The sequence below is a fragment of the Cibotium barometz genome, chromosome 12 (assembly GCF_041138505.1).
Source record: "Cibotium barometz isolate CiBa-2024 chromosome 12, ASM4113850v1, whole genome shotgun sequence".
NCBI lineage: Eukaryota > Viridiplantae > Streptophyta > Polypodiopsida > Cyatheales > Cibotiaceae > Cibotium > Cibotium barometz.
The window spans coordinates 18293128-18310613 of NC_141057.1; the positions used below are offsets into that span (position 1 = coordinate 18293128).

Here is a 17486-nt window from a genome sequence, read left to right on the forward strand (position 1 = left end):
CCCTTTAGGGTTGATAGGCCGAGGTAATGAGACAATGACATCAATTTTATCCATATCTGTTGAAATATCATTGCGAGAAACAATATGGCCCAAAATATTCCCTTGTCTTACCATGAATTTGCACTTGTCAGGATTCAAGCATATACGATAAACTTGACACTTTGAAACACAAGTCTGAGGTGTTCTATATGATCATCATGCTCTTGTGAGTGAACACATAAATCATCCATGAAGATCTCAAGAAATAGCCTAAGGTACTCCTTGAATACATGACTCATTAACCGCTGAAAGGTTGCAGGTGCATTTGTTAGACCAAATGGCATAACACGATAGGCAAAGATGCCATCTTCAGTTTTGCAAAGGCTATCTTGTGTTGATCCTTCGGATGAATTGACACTTGATTGTAACCGGAGAATCCATCCAAGAAACTATATGCCTCTTTCCCTACAACATGTTCCAAAACATGATCCGTGATTGGAAGTGGGTAATGATCACGTATAGTAGCTGCATTTACCTTCTTGAGGTTTACACATACTCGAAGTTTTCCATTTTTCTTGGGCACCACTACAATAGGGGAGACCCATTCAGTGTGTTCAATCCCATAGATAAATTTTGCCTCTAAGAGCTTGTCTATTTCTTCTTTTATCTTTCGTGCAAAATTCTCATTGTAAGTATAAGGACGTTGCTTGGAAGGCTTTGCATCCTCTCGCAATGGAATTGTATGCTGACATATGCTTGGATCAACTCCTTTGAGGTCTTTATAACTCCAAGGAAAAACATCGCGATACTCCTTTATTGTTTGAATTAATAACTTCTCCTCATCTAAGGACAAGTCTGTGGCAATCCACACATAGCGAGGCTCTTCTCCTGGCTTAGCGATATCAATTTTTTTTGCATCTTCTGGACCATCATATGAGACCCCTCGCATTCTTGGCTTTTGTCGCATTGGCTGTTGAAGAACAATCTTCCGATCTTGAAGAGTGTACTGTGTAAAGTTGGCGAGAACATTGAGACAACTGACTAGTAAACACTTCTTAGTAATTTCTTCTATCCTTAGTCTCATAAGTGATCCTGCAAATTTGATGGCACAAGAACAACCTCTTGCAACATGGGCACTCCTCTTCCATGGATGTGCTACTCGTCCTTAAAATCGGCATTCTTGTATTTAGATAATGGAAGACGAGGCATACTACGTATTGAGATGAGAGGCACTTGTTAAGTGGAAGGATAGAGAGGATGAAGCGTCCATATGGGAGAACTTGAGTACGCTTACAAATAACTATCTAGATTTTGTTTTTGTGGAAGAAAAATCTTCTTAAGGGGGAGGTAATGTCACGTAGCGTGTAGCATGTACATGGTCGCAAGCACGACTACGAGACCACATTCTAGAGAGCGGGTGATGAGTGAGTCCAGGGTTCAAGGGTGAGACATATGGGTCGGAGTATCGTAGTATCCGGGTGAATGTGGACAAGAAGGCCCCTACATATATCCTGGTAGGGATGGAGAGATCCCTCATTCTTACTTTATAGATGGGTGGTGACTCCAAGCCCTATGTCTCTAATCCGCATAGTCTAAGAGTGTCTGCGCAGTCGGGGACCATGGCGTATGCATCACATTAGTATCATAGCTTGTAGGTTGCTTTCTCTTCCCCATGTGATCGAGGTTTAGGCTTGCAAAGGATAAGGAACCTTATCTTTAAATTTTTGGGTGGTGGAGAGGAGACACATAATCGTGAGCCCTCTAGAAGCATACCACAATGGTCACACTACTAAGTGTATGATGTATGCCTTGTGTCTCACCTCATATTATATATCCTTTTATGCCTCTACACATTTTATCACAAGACCTTACATAAACATGTTCACCAATTTTGCAGTTGTCATAGCAGCACTTGGGAAGATGATTTGTACACAACTGTAGATATTGTGTGCTTACCTTGTGTGTTGGTTTTGTCGATTAGGTATCCACGTGAATAGGTGGTACATTGATCTCATCTAATCTTGATGATATTGGACACTCATTGTGTCATTATTAGTTTTGTGTACCTCAACACCTTCTTATCATTTATGCTTCAACGTGTGGTGTAGACTGTAGAATAATTGGTGACACAATTGGAGGAGAAAAAGGCAGCATGTTTATATGGATTTTATCTTTTGTCTTTTCTTTTTCTTGTGGTTTTGTTTGTTTGTTTCACCATAAATGTTATCTTTATTCCAAAGAAAATCATAATGAATTTACATGTTAAAAGGATTTGTGTAAGAAAACTTAGGGTATTATGTGTGACATCTTTCTATACTAAGTAACGATCTTGATGTAAAGGATCAAGGAACTTATTTTATAAAGAGAATAATTAAGAGAATTGTTTACAATTCTCATCTAACTAGGTAAGGATCCTTAAGGAAGAAACAGTGACCTTCCACAAAACCAATAAACCCATATTGCAAGTAATTATCTTTCCAGAAAAGAAAGAAACACATATTGTAAAGAATTGTTATTATTGAAGTGACATAATATAAGTCCTTTAAGGACACCTTTTTTGGATGTTAATGCTCCATCCACATTTTGTATTTTCCAAGCATGGGTTAACTCATGATTGTATCACCCCCCCATCATAAGGAGTATGGTTGCCGAGCGTGGTTAGCCCCCTAGAAGCATACACATCTACATGGACGTATAGAGGCTCTATCATGATAAAGTAGCATCCCACTTTGCCTAGCTAGCCCCTTATTGTTTCACAAAAGACAAGCTTTGGGGAAGTTAAAGATAGGAGGGGTCTCTTTGGAGTATATTTACCCCTTTCATTTTCCACACTACCTTTGCATGTGGAACTACATGGAATCTCTTTTACCATCTTGACATCCTGACTACCCATGCAATATTTTCACCTCTAATACCCTCGTCCAATCAAGAATGAAGGGAGCTAGACTAGGACTATGAATTGGGGCTTTGAAATACCATCTTCAAAACCAAGATTCTAGTCAGAATTTTGACATATGGTTAGCAATAACATATTACATAACTTTTTACACAAGCATAAATTCTACAAGAAGAGGAACCGCCATATAATTTGACCCAGAGGAAATCACACTGAATAAGGTTTTGCCTGAAGATTGAGGGTATTAAGCATGGCATCTTGCTAGTTAATAATGGCCTTGAGGTGAAAGCTCAAAGGTCTTAGCTTTTAAATAAGATTAAGAGGGTTTTCATGTAAGAAATGTTTGCATTGATCATCTAGCTAGCTAAGGATTCTTATTATCTAAACAAAAAATATCAAGAGAGAATGATATTTAGATATAAAGATTAAAGAATATGGTAATGAATTATAATTATTTTACCTGAGGTAAATTTCCACAAAACAATGTATGCATAAAGTTGTGATATAGCACACATTTTGACATAGATTGGATTATATAATGCCAATTTGGTATTATCCCAAACTTTTTGATGTGTGTATGTGTGTGTGTAAATACATATATATACACACATATATGTGTGTGTGTAAATACAGATATATACACACATATATGTATACATACATGTGTACATAGACATGTAGGTAGATATATATCTACATATGTATGTATTTATGATGAATACAAACACACATAAAAATATACATACACATACATCATATCAATATATAAATATGTACAAATGTTTATGTGCATATAAACTATGTATGTATACATACATACATACGTATTCAAATTTGCATAGATATATGGATACATACATAAATGCATGTGTATATATAATAGATGCTTGCAAGGTAGCCACTAAGGTATCTCACATAGAGGTGAAACTAGCTAGTTGGAAGGGGGGTTGTTGCTCAAGAAGTGCTAAATGAGCTTGCCAAGAGCTCCAAAAAAGGGTAAAACTAGCTACCTAGAAGAGTTATTGATGCTCATAAGTAGTGTACCATAAGAGATTGAGGACACATATAGTAGACACACATGGATAGCGGCCCAAGACACATGAGGGGGCCTCCTCAAACCCATGCACACCACCATGAAGGTGTAGGGTAAAGGGGGACATGGGCCTAATTAGCCCTTTATACTACGGTTATTTTTTACCCTTTCATCATATATGTGTTAAGGGTGCCATGGGCTTAATTAGCCCTTTATACTAAGGGTATTGTTTGACCCTTTCATCATATATGAGATATACGATATCCACATGTCAGTTAGAGAAGGAACGATTTCCAACACCCCCCACTGTCTAACTTTGCTCCACGTTCACACTAGGATAGTGGCAACATATCAACCAAATAGCTTGGCTCATACGTTTGTGGATGTGTGGGATCAGAGGTGACGAATACTTGCCTTGGCTCTATAACTTGGCTCAAGGGCCCATAGTAGGCTCAAAGGCTCAGAGTCTTGGCTTGTCCATCCTACAGCTTGAGCACAAGGCAGGTGCTTGACGATGATGATAGAGAGTGAGGCACAACCAAGATTTGATACCATGTAAAAGATTGAGTGCACACAAAAAGCAAACACATGCAGACACATAGCTGGATTGGGGCCCTCCTTGCCTCGTCAAACCATGCATACCACCATAAAGTTGGAGGGTTAATGGGGCCATGGGCTTAATTAGCCCTTTATAATAAGGGTATGTTTAACTATTTCATCATATATGGGATATATGATATCAACATGGTAGCTAGAGAAGGAACGGCTCTACCACGCTGTGATACCATGTTAGAGATTGAGCACACATGAAGCACACACGTGACAGGCAGTCGCAAACATGGTCGAGAGTCCTTGCTTCCCTGATCTTGGGTTTTCCAGCCATAAGGTTGGGGGAAAGAGGGGGCCAAGGGCCTTATTAGAGACAGAATGTATATGGTATATATGATGTAGCTAGAGAAGGAATGTGTGCCAACATGTGTACACATAATGTCATTCGAACTACTTGCATGTTGGGATCAAGTAATATGTTAGCCCTACTACCTCATATAATCAGAAAGGAAATCAATTTTTTCTCTAACTTTGTACACTAGCATGTTGTTTTTAATCCATGCGCCCCTCCCATTACTCGAGTTAAAGATAATTAAAAGAGAAAGCCCCCAATCTGGAGGTTGTGCTTGTGGCTAGGCCCCCACTATATAAGGCCTTCCTAGGCTCTATTGTTGGTTATCTTTCAGGTGTCACTCTCACATACCAACCCTACCTAGAACTTCACACTTTCTTGATGAGAAGTTTCTTGTAGTTAAAAAAATTGTAAGTTTCATGAAAAGAAAAGAAAACACAGCTCAATAGACAATCTTGGCAACATGCACAAAATATTTTTATAAAGAAAAAGGATATTGTTTGATTTCAAGAATCCAAATCCGCTCTTTGGAAGAACGTTTTTTTGGCCCAATGATAATGAACATATGCTTAAAGGTGAGATGCCTCCATTCTACTTTATTTTATGAGTGTCTCAAAGGAGGATGCCGTATGAACAAAAAAAGGAAAACAAATTAAAAAGAGAGGAAGCTTAGACTTCTTATTAGCCTCATTTATGAGGTTTTTAAAACGTTGCATATGTAATGATCCTTATAGAAATCTATTACTTGGGAAAAGACTCAATGAAAGCTAATGGTAGTCATGTGCCAAGATTAGTGTTGGGAAATCCATGGCTTCTTGAAGGTCATATAATCTTTTGGATGGGGAATCTTCTCGATCTTGGATGCCCCTAGCAAAAGGTGCATCCCCCACCATGGGCCCATCATTGACTAATCATTTTTTTGACCTACCAACCAACAAAGTGTGGACCTAAAAATATGACATTTAAACTCAAAACAAGGCTTTCAAAGGAAACCATGTGCTGAAGTGGCTATAGTGTTAGACTAGGAATGAAGAGGTCTTAGGTTAGAGTACTTTCCCTAGACGGTTTCGGTCCCCCATGCAACATTTGTGCCGCTACTACGGATGCTGACAAGGGTAGGGTATGTTGTATGAACAGAAAAATATACTACCACCCTTCTCCTCCCATCCTCCTCAAATTAGGCCAATCTCGTCACCCATGCACCATGGGCTACTAAGGATCGACGTCTAAGTGTGAAAAGTTCCGACGGCTAAGACATAAGATTATATTGAGTGCATATGTAGTGTCTTAAAGTATGTGTGAAGTTGTATGCCATTGAAGAGAAGACTTTTCTAAACATCTTTTTATGGGTAGTATATGTGCAATTGCATGTTATTGAAGAGAACAACTCTTTGGTTTTTTTTTTTTTTGGGTAGTATGTGTGAAGTTGAATGTCATTGAAGAGGAGACTTTTTCGAACGTTTTTTTAGTAAATGTATTTTTCCCAATGAGCCAAGAAGGACAACAGGTGTTGACTTTGGAGAATTTGGTCTTCAAACTTAAAATTACAATTGGTAAGACCGCTAATACCCATTGATGTTGTGTTGTTAGTATTGGATACATAAGGCTGCCCGAATGAAAGAGCAACTAGAAGTCCTAGAAGAAATGCATAGGTATGAACACTTTTCCTGCATTGAAAATACTGTTGTGCCAAATATAACCTCAAAGCGTGTCATGGTAGCTTGTGTCGCATCTCATGATCTGAAGTAGGTGTACAGTGTATATACAGTTGTTGAGTCAAATTGGAGCTGTCTCTTAATGTTTTCTCTGTTTCTAAAGAAATATGTCAGGTGCAAATCTAGACAGATTGCAGATTAGAGACTTGCAAAAACTTGAAAACAAACTTCAAACTGGCTTATCTCGTGTGAGACAAAGAAAGGTGATTGTCAATACTTTGATTCAGGTAGTCGATAGGTATGCTAACTAAATACAAAACTTATTTTTTCAAGTGGACAGACACAGTTGAAGATTTGCGTACAAAGGTGCGTGTTTGATGCATTTTTTTTCTTATAAAGGCTACGAGAAGGATTCACACGTCTGATATTTTACGAATTTATTTTGAAATATGATAAAAACACACGTAATAAAGAGTTTAAAATGGGTTTTCGATTGGTGATTACCTTCAGGAGAACTTGCTTCTAGCGGAGAATGAGTCCCTAAGATCGAAGGTAATCAAACCCCATAATATATCCATAAGACTCAATATAGCTTTTGTCTGACTAACTTTGTTGATTAATCAATTACACGCGCCCAAACCGCTTAATTCGGGTGATTACTATTGACTATTTGATTTGAACAATATTTTTTTTTCTGACATAATCGTTAAAGTTGGCATGGCAAGCGCCGGCTGGTGTGTCTACAACCACAGGCCCCATAGACATGCAAGACAGGGTGAGTGCAGCTAAGGCGTCCTCAAAGGAAGAAGAATCAAGCATGAGGCTTGCTGAAACAACCCTTAGGCTGGGTTAGTTGCTGCTTAAACCAAATGTGCTCCGGCAAGCAACCTTCATAGCACTTCCAAACTTTCATAAATATCTGTATCAAAAACTGTCCTCTGTGCAAATTGGTTTATATAGACAGAACATGACTGAATGGATATCGTGTTGTGAAGCAGTGCTGAAGGTGCCGGCTCGTGTGTGTAAGCATAAGGGTTATTCTAACATGCAATGTAAGTTCCTGAAGCATGCTGGGTAGTATAAGCGTACGTTGGTGAATCGTGTCTTGAAGACCAGAGCGGTAAGAACTTCGTGAAGGAAATACTTGAAGCTCAGTTGGTTAGGCACAACCGTTGCTTTGCTAGTCCCGAACCTGTATGCCCAACAGGGACAACATCCATGAGCAAGGACAACAAGAACAACAAGAGAAGGATTTAGTGTCATTGACTGGCCACACGTGGAGATGGAGGTTAATGAACTTATGGTCACAACGAAATCCATGGCAAATGGGTGCAGCCATTACATTCTTGCTCCATCAAATTCTATATCACCTCATACTTTATTTGAACCCCGTTCATGCATAACTTTAAGGTCTCACACACATACAAATGCATGCACGCACATGTACATGCATGTATGCCCACATGTCACCATCTCGTCAAACTTGACACTTTAGTGGTTTTGTATCGGTATCTTCCAGCCATGCTATCTGTCTATCCTCGATGCAATAAGCTTCTAGTGGCTGGCATCACACTAGTCTACAAGAGTCCTAGGATGAAATCTCACTCAGCTTCGTGACGCAAGGACTAGTGTCTAGAAAACATTTAAACTACGTTGAGGAGATAAGAGAAGGTGACACAATTGCTCAAAACACACATTAACATTCCACAGTACTTGAAAGAGTCTATAAGCATTAGTATTTTAGAAAGGCCCAAGAGGTAGAGTACAAGATGTAATATAGTGAGCTATTGACTCTCTAGACTATAGTCACCAGATAGTACAATGAGCTGCTGAACTAAGCGAGCTAAGACTCTGCATCGAAACTAAACTTCCACTTTAGAGTTGTAAGCTTACAACCATGAATTACACTCACTCCATCACTCTCTCTTGATCACTTCTACTTTTGTCCTCACACATGCATATCATCAAAATTCTCTTCATCATTATCCTCATCAATTGAGCTTAAAAGATTCCTCTTAATTGGGTTCCAATCACCATTGGTAAGAGTAACCTCATAGGAAGAATCGTAGCCACCTTGATTGAGTTGATATTCAACTTCACTTTCATGAATCCGATCATCATTGTTATGAGTGATCTCATAGGAAGAATCATAGAGCCAACTTGATTTGTGTAGGCATAAGTATCAAAATCCATACCTTCCGTATGCCCTTGATGATCATACTCATAGTCATCATCACATTGATCATTATCCATGCATGTTGAATCTTCGTGATTGTCTCTAGCTCCATCGGAAGAATCTTCTTCAAAGCAATCTTCCTCATCCGAGGTTCAACTTCCATTACAAATACTATCATCAGTATTATATGAATTTTGATTCCCATAATAGCTTTTATGATCCTCACTATTATAATCATCCATGACTCAAAATAGTGTATCAGACCCAAAATTGGTCAACTATGGCCCCAGTACAAGATTTGATCAAACTTGTGATTTCGAAATTCGATTGAAGAGCTTGAAATCTTGTCGTGAAGCTAATTATGGGATAAGGATTTAATATCAATGATTGCTTTCAAAACAGCCCTAAGCCCTCTTGATTGAATTAGGGTTTAGTACTATGCTCAATGCGGTCAAAAACTGCCAAAACAACAAATAAGCCGTATTTTGCTCAAACGGACTCCAAATTTGATGATATTTAGCTTGTCACATCAACAATGGAGAGAAGAAATCATATTCCACCCTAGATCGCACTTTGGATGAGTGCAAATCATATACCTCTCCGTTTTGAGATTTGTACCATTGTCTACTACACCACTCAAATGAATCTCGATTTGCGTGACCTTTGGGTCATTAGAATGCTCTTGATGAGTAGATCAAGAATGTTTAAAAACAAATCTAAAAAGTCAATTGTCTATATTAACCAAAGTTGACTAGTGAGAAAGTCAACCGCTTTAAGTTGATCAATGAAAAAGTCAACCGCTTTTAGTTGACCTATGAAACGGTCTCCGAACTTGGCATGCTTGGGCTTGATGGAAAGCTCTTAATATGCACTTTCATGCTATATGATCACTTCTCCACTATCTCTAAGCATTTATGACTAGGCTAAGGTTTTGTACAATCTGCTCCAAAAACAATGCGTTGGAAAATGCCAATGTTTATCACCTTTGCAAATTTTGATTGAGGAGTTTTAATGCTTGTTAGAAAGCTCTTAAGTAGTGCTATCCAACACTCCAAAACCCTTCAAAACAGCCTATACCCTTTGTGACTGAATTAAGCTTTTCTACATAACCTTCCCATAGTCAAAATTGTCCCACTAGTCTTCAATGCAACAAGCTTGACTCTACAAATGATCTCACCATGTCAAATAGCATGTATTAACTCAAGAGAGGCATTTGGCATTGTATTTTAAAGAAATTTGGGCATGACCTTTGGGAAATTGCTACCGAATCTCAATCCAAAATTGATCTGTCCAAGCATAGGCAATATGCATATACTAAACAATTGTAATCTTTTCCACTTTGCTTGTGACATTGCTTTTCTCCAAATGCAATTACTAGCTTGATGATTATTTATGAAGGTTACAATCCAATGGCATAGTGAGTTCAAGACATGCTCCCCCTGGCCTCACCGCCATATACCAGAGGTACCCTCACACATCACTTGTTTACTAGAAATTGAAATGTGGATACAAGCATGTGTGACTTGTATCTTGAACTTTAAAATTATGTATGGAGTCACTTATAATTGGCACTTAAAATTTTGCATACCCCAAGAGAACAAGCAATGCATGGCAATCTCTTAATCCCATTCAAACATTGATTAAATCTTAGCTTTCCCTAATGCCAGCAAACCCATAAGCGTGCATCTATTAACCCACAAGCTTAAGCAAGCATATAATGTAACATTCACAAACCCGCAAGCTCATAGTAGAGAGAGTCTATTAATGAATAACTCATTGCCAATGAAGTGGGCAAGAGCTTGCATCAATGGAGACTACACACACACACACACACTACAAGCATGCATACACAAGAGAAAGAAAGAAGCATTCAACTAATCATAGATTAATCTACTTCAATGATGTTAAAATAGATTAAGAGAAAGAAGTGGAGCTATACTCATTGGAGCTTGATGCTCATTAGAGGACAATAGAGAGAGAGTTAGAGAGTTGCCATAGCTTGAGAGCTCAAGAGCTTCACTCAATAGCTTATGAGAATGGCCAAAAACGTCCTCTTTCTTTAGCTAACATCTCTTTTATAGAGATGTCACTAACCCTAACCCTAGGCCTCTTTCACACATGGGCAGACAACCCCATAAGTGAGCCTTGCTTAATACACTTAGAACTCTCATTTAGAACCCACATTGGCCTAAAACGATTTACATTGCACTTTGGCACAAAAATATGAAAAAATTATGTGTGTCTTTATGTTCCCATGACTACAATCCCGCTCTCTCGCATTAATTACTTCCGGCCTCCTTCCATAATCCGTGTTCCCGTGAGTGTTCTCGTGAAACATTCCCCCCTTCCTAAATCGCGCACGTCCTCGGGTGCGGTAGAACCAAAAGCTGCAAAAAACAATGGAAGACAAGTAAAGCCTTTTATTGAAAAAAAAACCAGCAAAATGACAATCTCACAAGTGAACATGCAAGTGAAAGGCCGATTAGAGTTTTAAAGAGTGCTAAAAGAAGCGAGTATAGACTAGTCAAAGTGAGACTAAGTGGTAGATAGTGCTATGCAAAGGCAAGTGTGTTTGTACACCGTAGGTTATGACTGCAGTCTCAATGTCCTAGAAGTATTTAAGTTATTCCTAAGTGGCAACCCTACTCCTAAATATAAGCCATGGTGATTGGACCTTTCTTTTTTCTTTCTTTCTTTCTTTTTTTTTGGGGGGGGTGTAAAGAGCAGAAGATTAAAGAGAATTATTATTTTTAGCTTGATAAAGAGGAAGGTTCCATCCCAATGAGACCCAAGCAATGGCCAAGAGACCTCCGCCAAGAGAATCTAAAGGCCGCTAAGTATCTCAAGGGTAACAGACCCTTTTCTTTCTTTTTGACATAAGGAGTACCCCATGAAGATGAGGGCATCGGTCTCGAGGGCCCATAATGTACCCAAGAGTCCTACCAGCATCTATCAAGGCGATAGAGTCCTTGTAGGTCTTCTTCTTAATCTTTTAGACGTCAGTGTTCACCCCATGGAAACCAAGGCATCGGCCCCAAGGTGCTAAAACAACCCAAGGTCCTACCAAGCATCTCACATGGCCGTAGACACGTCATGTCTCAAGTCACTTCTATATATTTCTAGGACATGTGTTTCGTAAATTTTTGTTTATCGTAGCACCTAGTCCATACCTAAGAGGTAGCTACCACTAGGGATAACTTATATACTTCTAGAGCATAAGAACTTGGCATACTCCGTTGGTATATGTCTTACACCATCTTCAAATAGAAACACCTTCTACTAAGTCCTCTAAGAATCTAGAAATCACTCGCCACATAGTAACAACTAATTTAAAACTTAAACAAGCCAACTGTGTGTGTGAACATGCAAACAATATATGCAAAAGTGAAAAGAACATAAAGAACAAAAGATTATGATTTGAATACACCTGTTGTAGTGCTCGTTGATGTGGCACGTTTGTCTTGATGCATTGCTGATGTGCTGATGTGCAGATTGCTTCTTTTGTTCTTTGTAGGCATTACATGTCTCCCCCCTTCCTAATTTGTGTGCACGGTAGGTGGAGTGTTGGAGCGTGTTTGCATGCTCTTGTTTAGCTGAGATCTCTGCAAAATGTCTTATTAACAAACAAGAAAAGAAAAGAATAAAATTTGTTATTGGTGCCAATCACCGAATATAGCCGAGGGGAAAAACCTAGTGGGAGAAAAGTATCCTAGCTTGTTGATCTTATTGTGGAGTTGATGAGCTTATCCTTGCACTGGCTGCTGTGGATCCGTGTCCACTTCTACTGGAAAGATTGTATCAATCACTTCAGGATGCAAGGACAACCCTGTACAAAAGCCAACCTCTGGAGAAGGTGGTAGAGGAAGGAGTGCTTCCTCTCGCTAAGAATATAGCATTGGTTCTATGGGAAGGTTAAGAAGATAATGCCGATTTTGGAATTGCTCAATATAGATGCTCGTAGTGATCCAAAATTGACATGTTGAGGTTGGGGGAAGAAGGACTTGCAAGATAGGTGCTTGCAAGATAGGTGGTTGCAAGTCATTTATGCATGTATCCCTCCAATGTTATTCTTGAACCTCCTCATGTAATCTATGTTGATTTGGTCCTCGGTCTGGTACTCTCATATCAAGAAGGTTATGGCATTGGGGTGTAATTCCCACAATTTGTTTCATTAAGTCTGTGCCATATCGAAAGTAAGAGCAGCATAGCCAACAAATGTGTGAAGCTTTGTCTAATACGAGTCATGCACACTCTTGACAATGTGGAAATGAATGACGCTGTTGATAGAATAAAGTGACAAAGTGATGCCCACAACAAATTTCACCTAAGGGAGCATAAAAGTACCTAGAATGAGTTTGAAAAGGAGCACTATAGCCCCTGCGATGTTCAAGTTGAGTACTATCAGGGTCAATGCATGGTGGATATGTATCTCGCCAAGTATCCATCAGGAGGTATCTGGGCGTAGAACAATGAAATTTAGAAACTTCAAACTTTATACACTCATTTCCATCATTACAATCCCTATAAAAAACAATGTAGATAAGATCATATCAAAAAGAACACAATCCTGTAATGGCAGAAGGAACCACATTAGTAAAAGTAAGACTATTCAAACACTGATCTACCAAAGAGCTTCAATTGTAGTGTTAATGCCTTACCTTTGGTTTTGGGTATGTGCTTCTTAAGAGGTCGGAAGGATAGCAATTGTCAAGGAATTTGAGCAAGATAAGAGGATTTAGACAGTGAAGTGCTAGAATCTATGCTCAAAGGGGACTCATGTAAAGTTGGATTTGTCTTAGGTACACAAGTTGATGGTGGAAGTGTGTAACAAGGAGAAGTTGAGACAACTGGTGATTCAATACATGTTTTGGGAAGGTCAACACAAGCAAATTTGTAGGTGCTATCACAATCACCTATCCTATCTTGAAGAGGTTGTGTTGATTTCCTTTGCACCCACTGATATGAAAAACCAAGAGTGGCTTTTGGAATCTTATTGATACACTCTTCTGGCTCTAGCAAACCATGGCATTTGGGAAGCTAAAGTGCTGTTGCACCCTCATAATAGCCTTTTGCTTTAAGAACATGCTTTGAAACCCAATGAGTAACAATCTGAGGCTTAGGCTTAGAAAAGATATTCTTTTTAGGATGTTTAGCAAACTAGGCTAGATGGTACAAGTTTGTACGCATCTTTGGGTAGCCAAATTGACGATTCCTTCTTGCTTGGCCTTCTTTGAGCAGTAACTAGAGTAGTTGGAACATGCCAACCATGGTCCTCACTTGAGGACTCATCGATTATCCACATGCCAGCCATGGCCCTCACTTGAGGACTCATCGATTATCCACATCATTTGTCTTGGAGCTTGAAGAGCAGATGTTGAAAGTGGGTTGTGTAAGGTAGAACTACCACCCTTTTGACATGATAAAACTCATGGAGTAGCAGATCCCAAGATGCAATCAAAATCAATTTGCAATTTGTATTGTCTATACTTCCAATCTAATGAACAATTGGTAGCACTTAACCATGATCGACCAAGAACAATCTCTACCACTGCCTTGGACTTACTAGCCACATAAAAGGGAACTGACATCTGGTGATCCTGAATGGATAACATAGTGACACATTTTCCCTCTATAGGGTTATGTTTACCTAAGAAGCTTCGTAAGTCAATAGAAATGTGCACAAGTGTTGGTTGTCCCAAGGCTACCCATGTGTCAAATGAGAGAACATTATAATGTGACCAGAGTGAATTAAGCTAGAGACAAAGTAGGTAGTCTCATGAAGATGAAGACACACGTGAATATTGAAAGGATCAACATATTGTTCATCAGTAGCCAACTGTAAGGTCAACACAGAAGCCTTGCGATGATCTTTGGCTTTTGCAACTCTAGCTTTAGCTTCTTCTTGAGCCTGATGTTTAAGTAGATCATGTGCTTCTTTCCGTGTGTGGGCAGCATGCATTTGTTGAAGCATGGCTTCAGTTAATGGTTCATTGTATTTCTTGAGACGACTTCCATTAATGAAGTTAGGCATTTGCTCACCTTCTAGTGTCTCTAAACGCACTGCACCACTTGGAGTAAGCTCATTAATCACAAACGGTCCTAGGCCACGTTTCTTGAGCTTTAGTTTATGCTTCTTAAGTGTGTACAAGAGCACAAGGTCCCCTTTTTTGAATCGGCCAGTTGTTACATTTCGATCATACCATTGCTTTTGTCTCCTCTTCTCGGCATACATCCCCATTACCGCCAATAATCGGGTCTCATCAAGCTTTTCCAATTCATCAATGCGTTGAGAAAGCTCATGACCAGTCCAGTCCAATTGTTTACCAACTCGTAGAGTAGGTACAAGAAATTCAATGGGAAGAATTGCATCTAGCCCAAAAGCAAGCTCAAATGGGGTTGTGCCCACAGATGTTTTATAGGCTGTTCTATATGCCCAAAGAAGTGAGTGCAACTTTTTCTCCGCATTAGTTCTATGTCCCTCAACAATCTTTGTGAGTGCTGTGCAGAGAATCTTGTTAGTACTCTCAGCTTGACCATTGGTCTGGGGATGATAGGGTGCAAAATACTTGTGAATTACCATAAATTCTTGAAGTAAAAACTCTATGACCTCATTCACAAAGTGCACACCTTGATCACTAACGATTTCAATAGGTAAGCCATAGCGTGTAAACACATACTCATATAAGAACTTGGCTGTGGTTCTGGCATCATTTTTGACAGTAGCCTTTTCTTCTATCCATTTGGTCAAATAATCAGTTTTGCGACTATAATATATTCGGCATGCGTGTGACGAGTTGGAGGTTTAATGGGACCGACAAAATTAATACCCCATTTGGCAAACGCACGTGTGCTTAACATAGGCCGCAATGGCATATTGTCCTTTGTGATGGGAGGTTTGGTCCTTTGACAATCGTCACAATGTTTTACATATTCTTCGGCATCCATTTGTAAGGTGGCCACCAAAGCCCAGACCACCTAATCAACTTAGTTGTGGTATTGCCCGAAAAGTGTCTACCCCAAACACCTGCATGTGCATGAGTCAAGATTTTCAAGTAGTCAACTTCACATACACACATACGCAAGTTGCCATCCTTGCCCCTCTTGTAGAGTTGGACATCTATCAGCATATAGTTGACCGCTTCAACTTCAATAGCATGCTTTCGATATTTAGGAATTGTTCGATCAGTATGACCATGCTGAAGATAGTCCACAATAAACTTGCTCCAACTTGGTGTAGTTGAAATTTGGAATAATGTGACGTTATGAATTGGTTGTTGAATTTGACATGAAGCACACTTACGAACAAATTTTTCAGCATCCGCATGCATGGTAGGCCACCATTTCCCATCCTGAGTTATACGTCGCACACAAGTAGTAGCTGATGCATGGATTTCACCAATACCCTCATGTGCCCATTCCAAGATCTCCTCATATTGGTCAGGGTTAGGTATAAGCTGCAACACTCCATCATTACCCTGACGATATAATCTCCCTGAGATTAACTTGAATGGTCGCCATAGGTCCACATTAGGACCTGCTAGTTATATCTGCCCACTTGTCAAAATTTCTAAGATGGGTTCAAACCATTTAGGAGCTGTCTCTACAAGGAAAAGTGTTGAATCTAACATATCATCATCCACACCCACAGGAGCTTCTCCAGAGATGATTCGAGACAAATGATCTGCCCTAAGATGAGTTGTTCCTTTTTGGACTGCCACTTCAAAATCAAACTCAAGAAGGATGACAAACCACCTCACAATCCTTCCAGTTGCACAAGGCTTATTCACCAAATATAGCAGTGTTTGATGATACACAAAAAATATAAATTTGTTTGCCAAAAGGTAATGGCAAAACTTTTTCACTGCATATATCATGGACAAACCTTCTCTTTCTGTTGTGGTATAATTCTTCTCAGCATTGTTCAACTGTCGACTAGCATATGAGATTGGGAAATCCTTATTATGTTCTCCCAATCGAGCCAAAATACATCCAATTGCAAAGTTTGAAGCATCAATATGGACATGAAAGATTTGGTTCCAATCTGGTGCCCATAAGATGGGTGCAGACACTAATGCTTGCTTCAACTTTTCAAAGGATTCCTCACACTCGTCAGTCCAATTAAACTTTACAAGAAGAGCATATAATGGTCTGGCTAGGACAGCGTACATGTAGATGAATCGACAATAATAGCCACAATGTCCCATGAATATTCGTACCCCTTTAGGGTTGATAGGCCGAGGTAATGAGACAATGACATCAATTTCATCCATATCTGTTGAAATACCATTGCGAGAAACAATATGGCCCAAAATCTTCCCTTGTCTTACCATGAATTTGCACTTGTCAGGATTCAAGTATATACGATAAACTTGACACTTTTGAAACACAAGTTTGAGGTGTTCTATATGATCATCACGCTCTTGTGAGTGAACACATAAATCATCCATGAAGATATCAAGAAATAGCCTAAGGTACTCCTTGAATACATGACTGCTGAAAGGTTGCAGGTGTATTTGTTAGACCAAATGGCATAACACGATAGACAAAGATGCCATCTTCAATAGAAAAGGCTGTCTTGTGTTGATCAATTGACACTTGATTGTAACTGGAAAATCCATCCAAGAAACTATATGCCTTTTTCCCTGCAACACGTTCCAAAACATGATCCGTGATTGGAAGTGGGTAATGATCACGTATAGTAGCTACATTTATCTTCTTGAGGTTTACACATACTCAAAGTTTTCCATTTTTCTTGGGCACCACTACAATAGGGGAGACCCATTCAATGTGTTCAATCTCATAGATAAATTTTGCCTCTAAGAGCTTGTCCATTTCTTCTTTTATCT

At 39.2% G+C, this 17486-nt stretch overlaps 1 protein-coding gene across 1 annotated transcript in view; it reads left to right on the forward strand.

Annotated features, from left to right (window-relative positions):
• Nucleotides 1–7417, forward strand: part of LOC147633148 (MADS-box transcription factor 23-like) — a 65979-nt gene extending 58562 nt beyond the window's left edge. Inside the window, exons 3-7 of the mRNA XM_086805689.1 lie at nucleotides 6400–6461; nucleotides 6628–6766; nucleotides 6798–6830; nucleotides 6975–7016; nucleotides 7177–7417. Coding sequence (XP_086661815.1) covers nucleotides 6400–6461; nucleotides 6628–6766; nucleotides 6798–6830; nucleotides 6975–7016; nucleotides 7177–7317 — 417 coding nt within the window. The 3' untranslated portion in view covers nucleotides 7318–7417. The remainder of the gene's footprint in view (nucleotides 1–6399; nucleotides 6462–6627; nucleotides 6767–6797; nucleotides 6831–6974; nucleotides 7017–7176) is intronic.
• Nucleotides 7418–17486: the final 10069 nt, after the last annotated feature.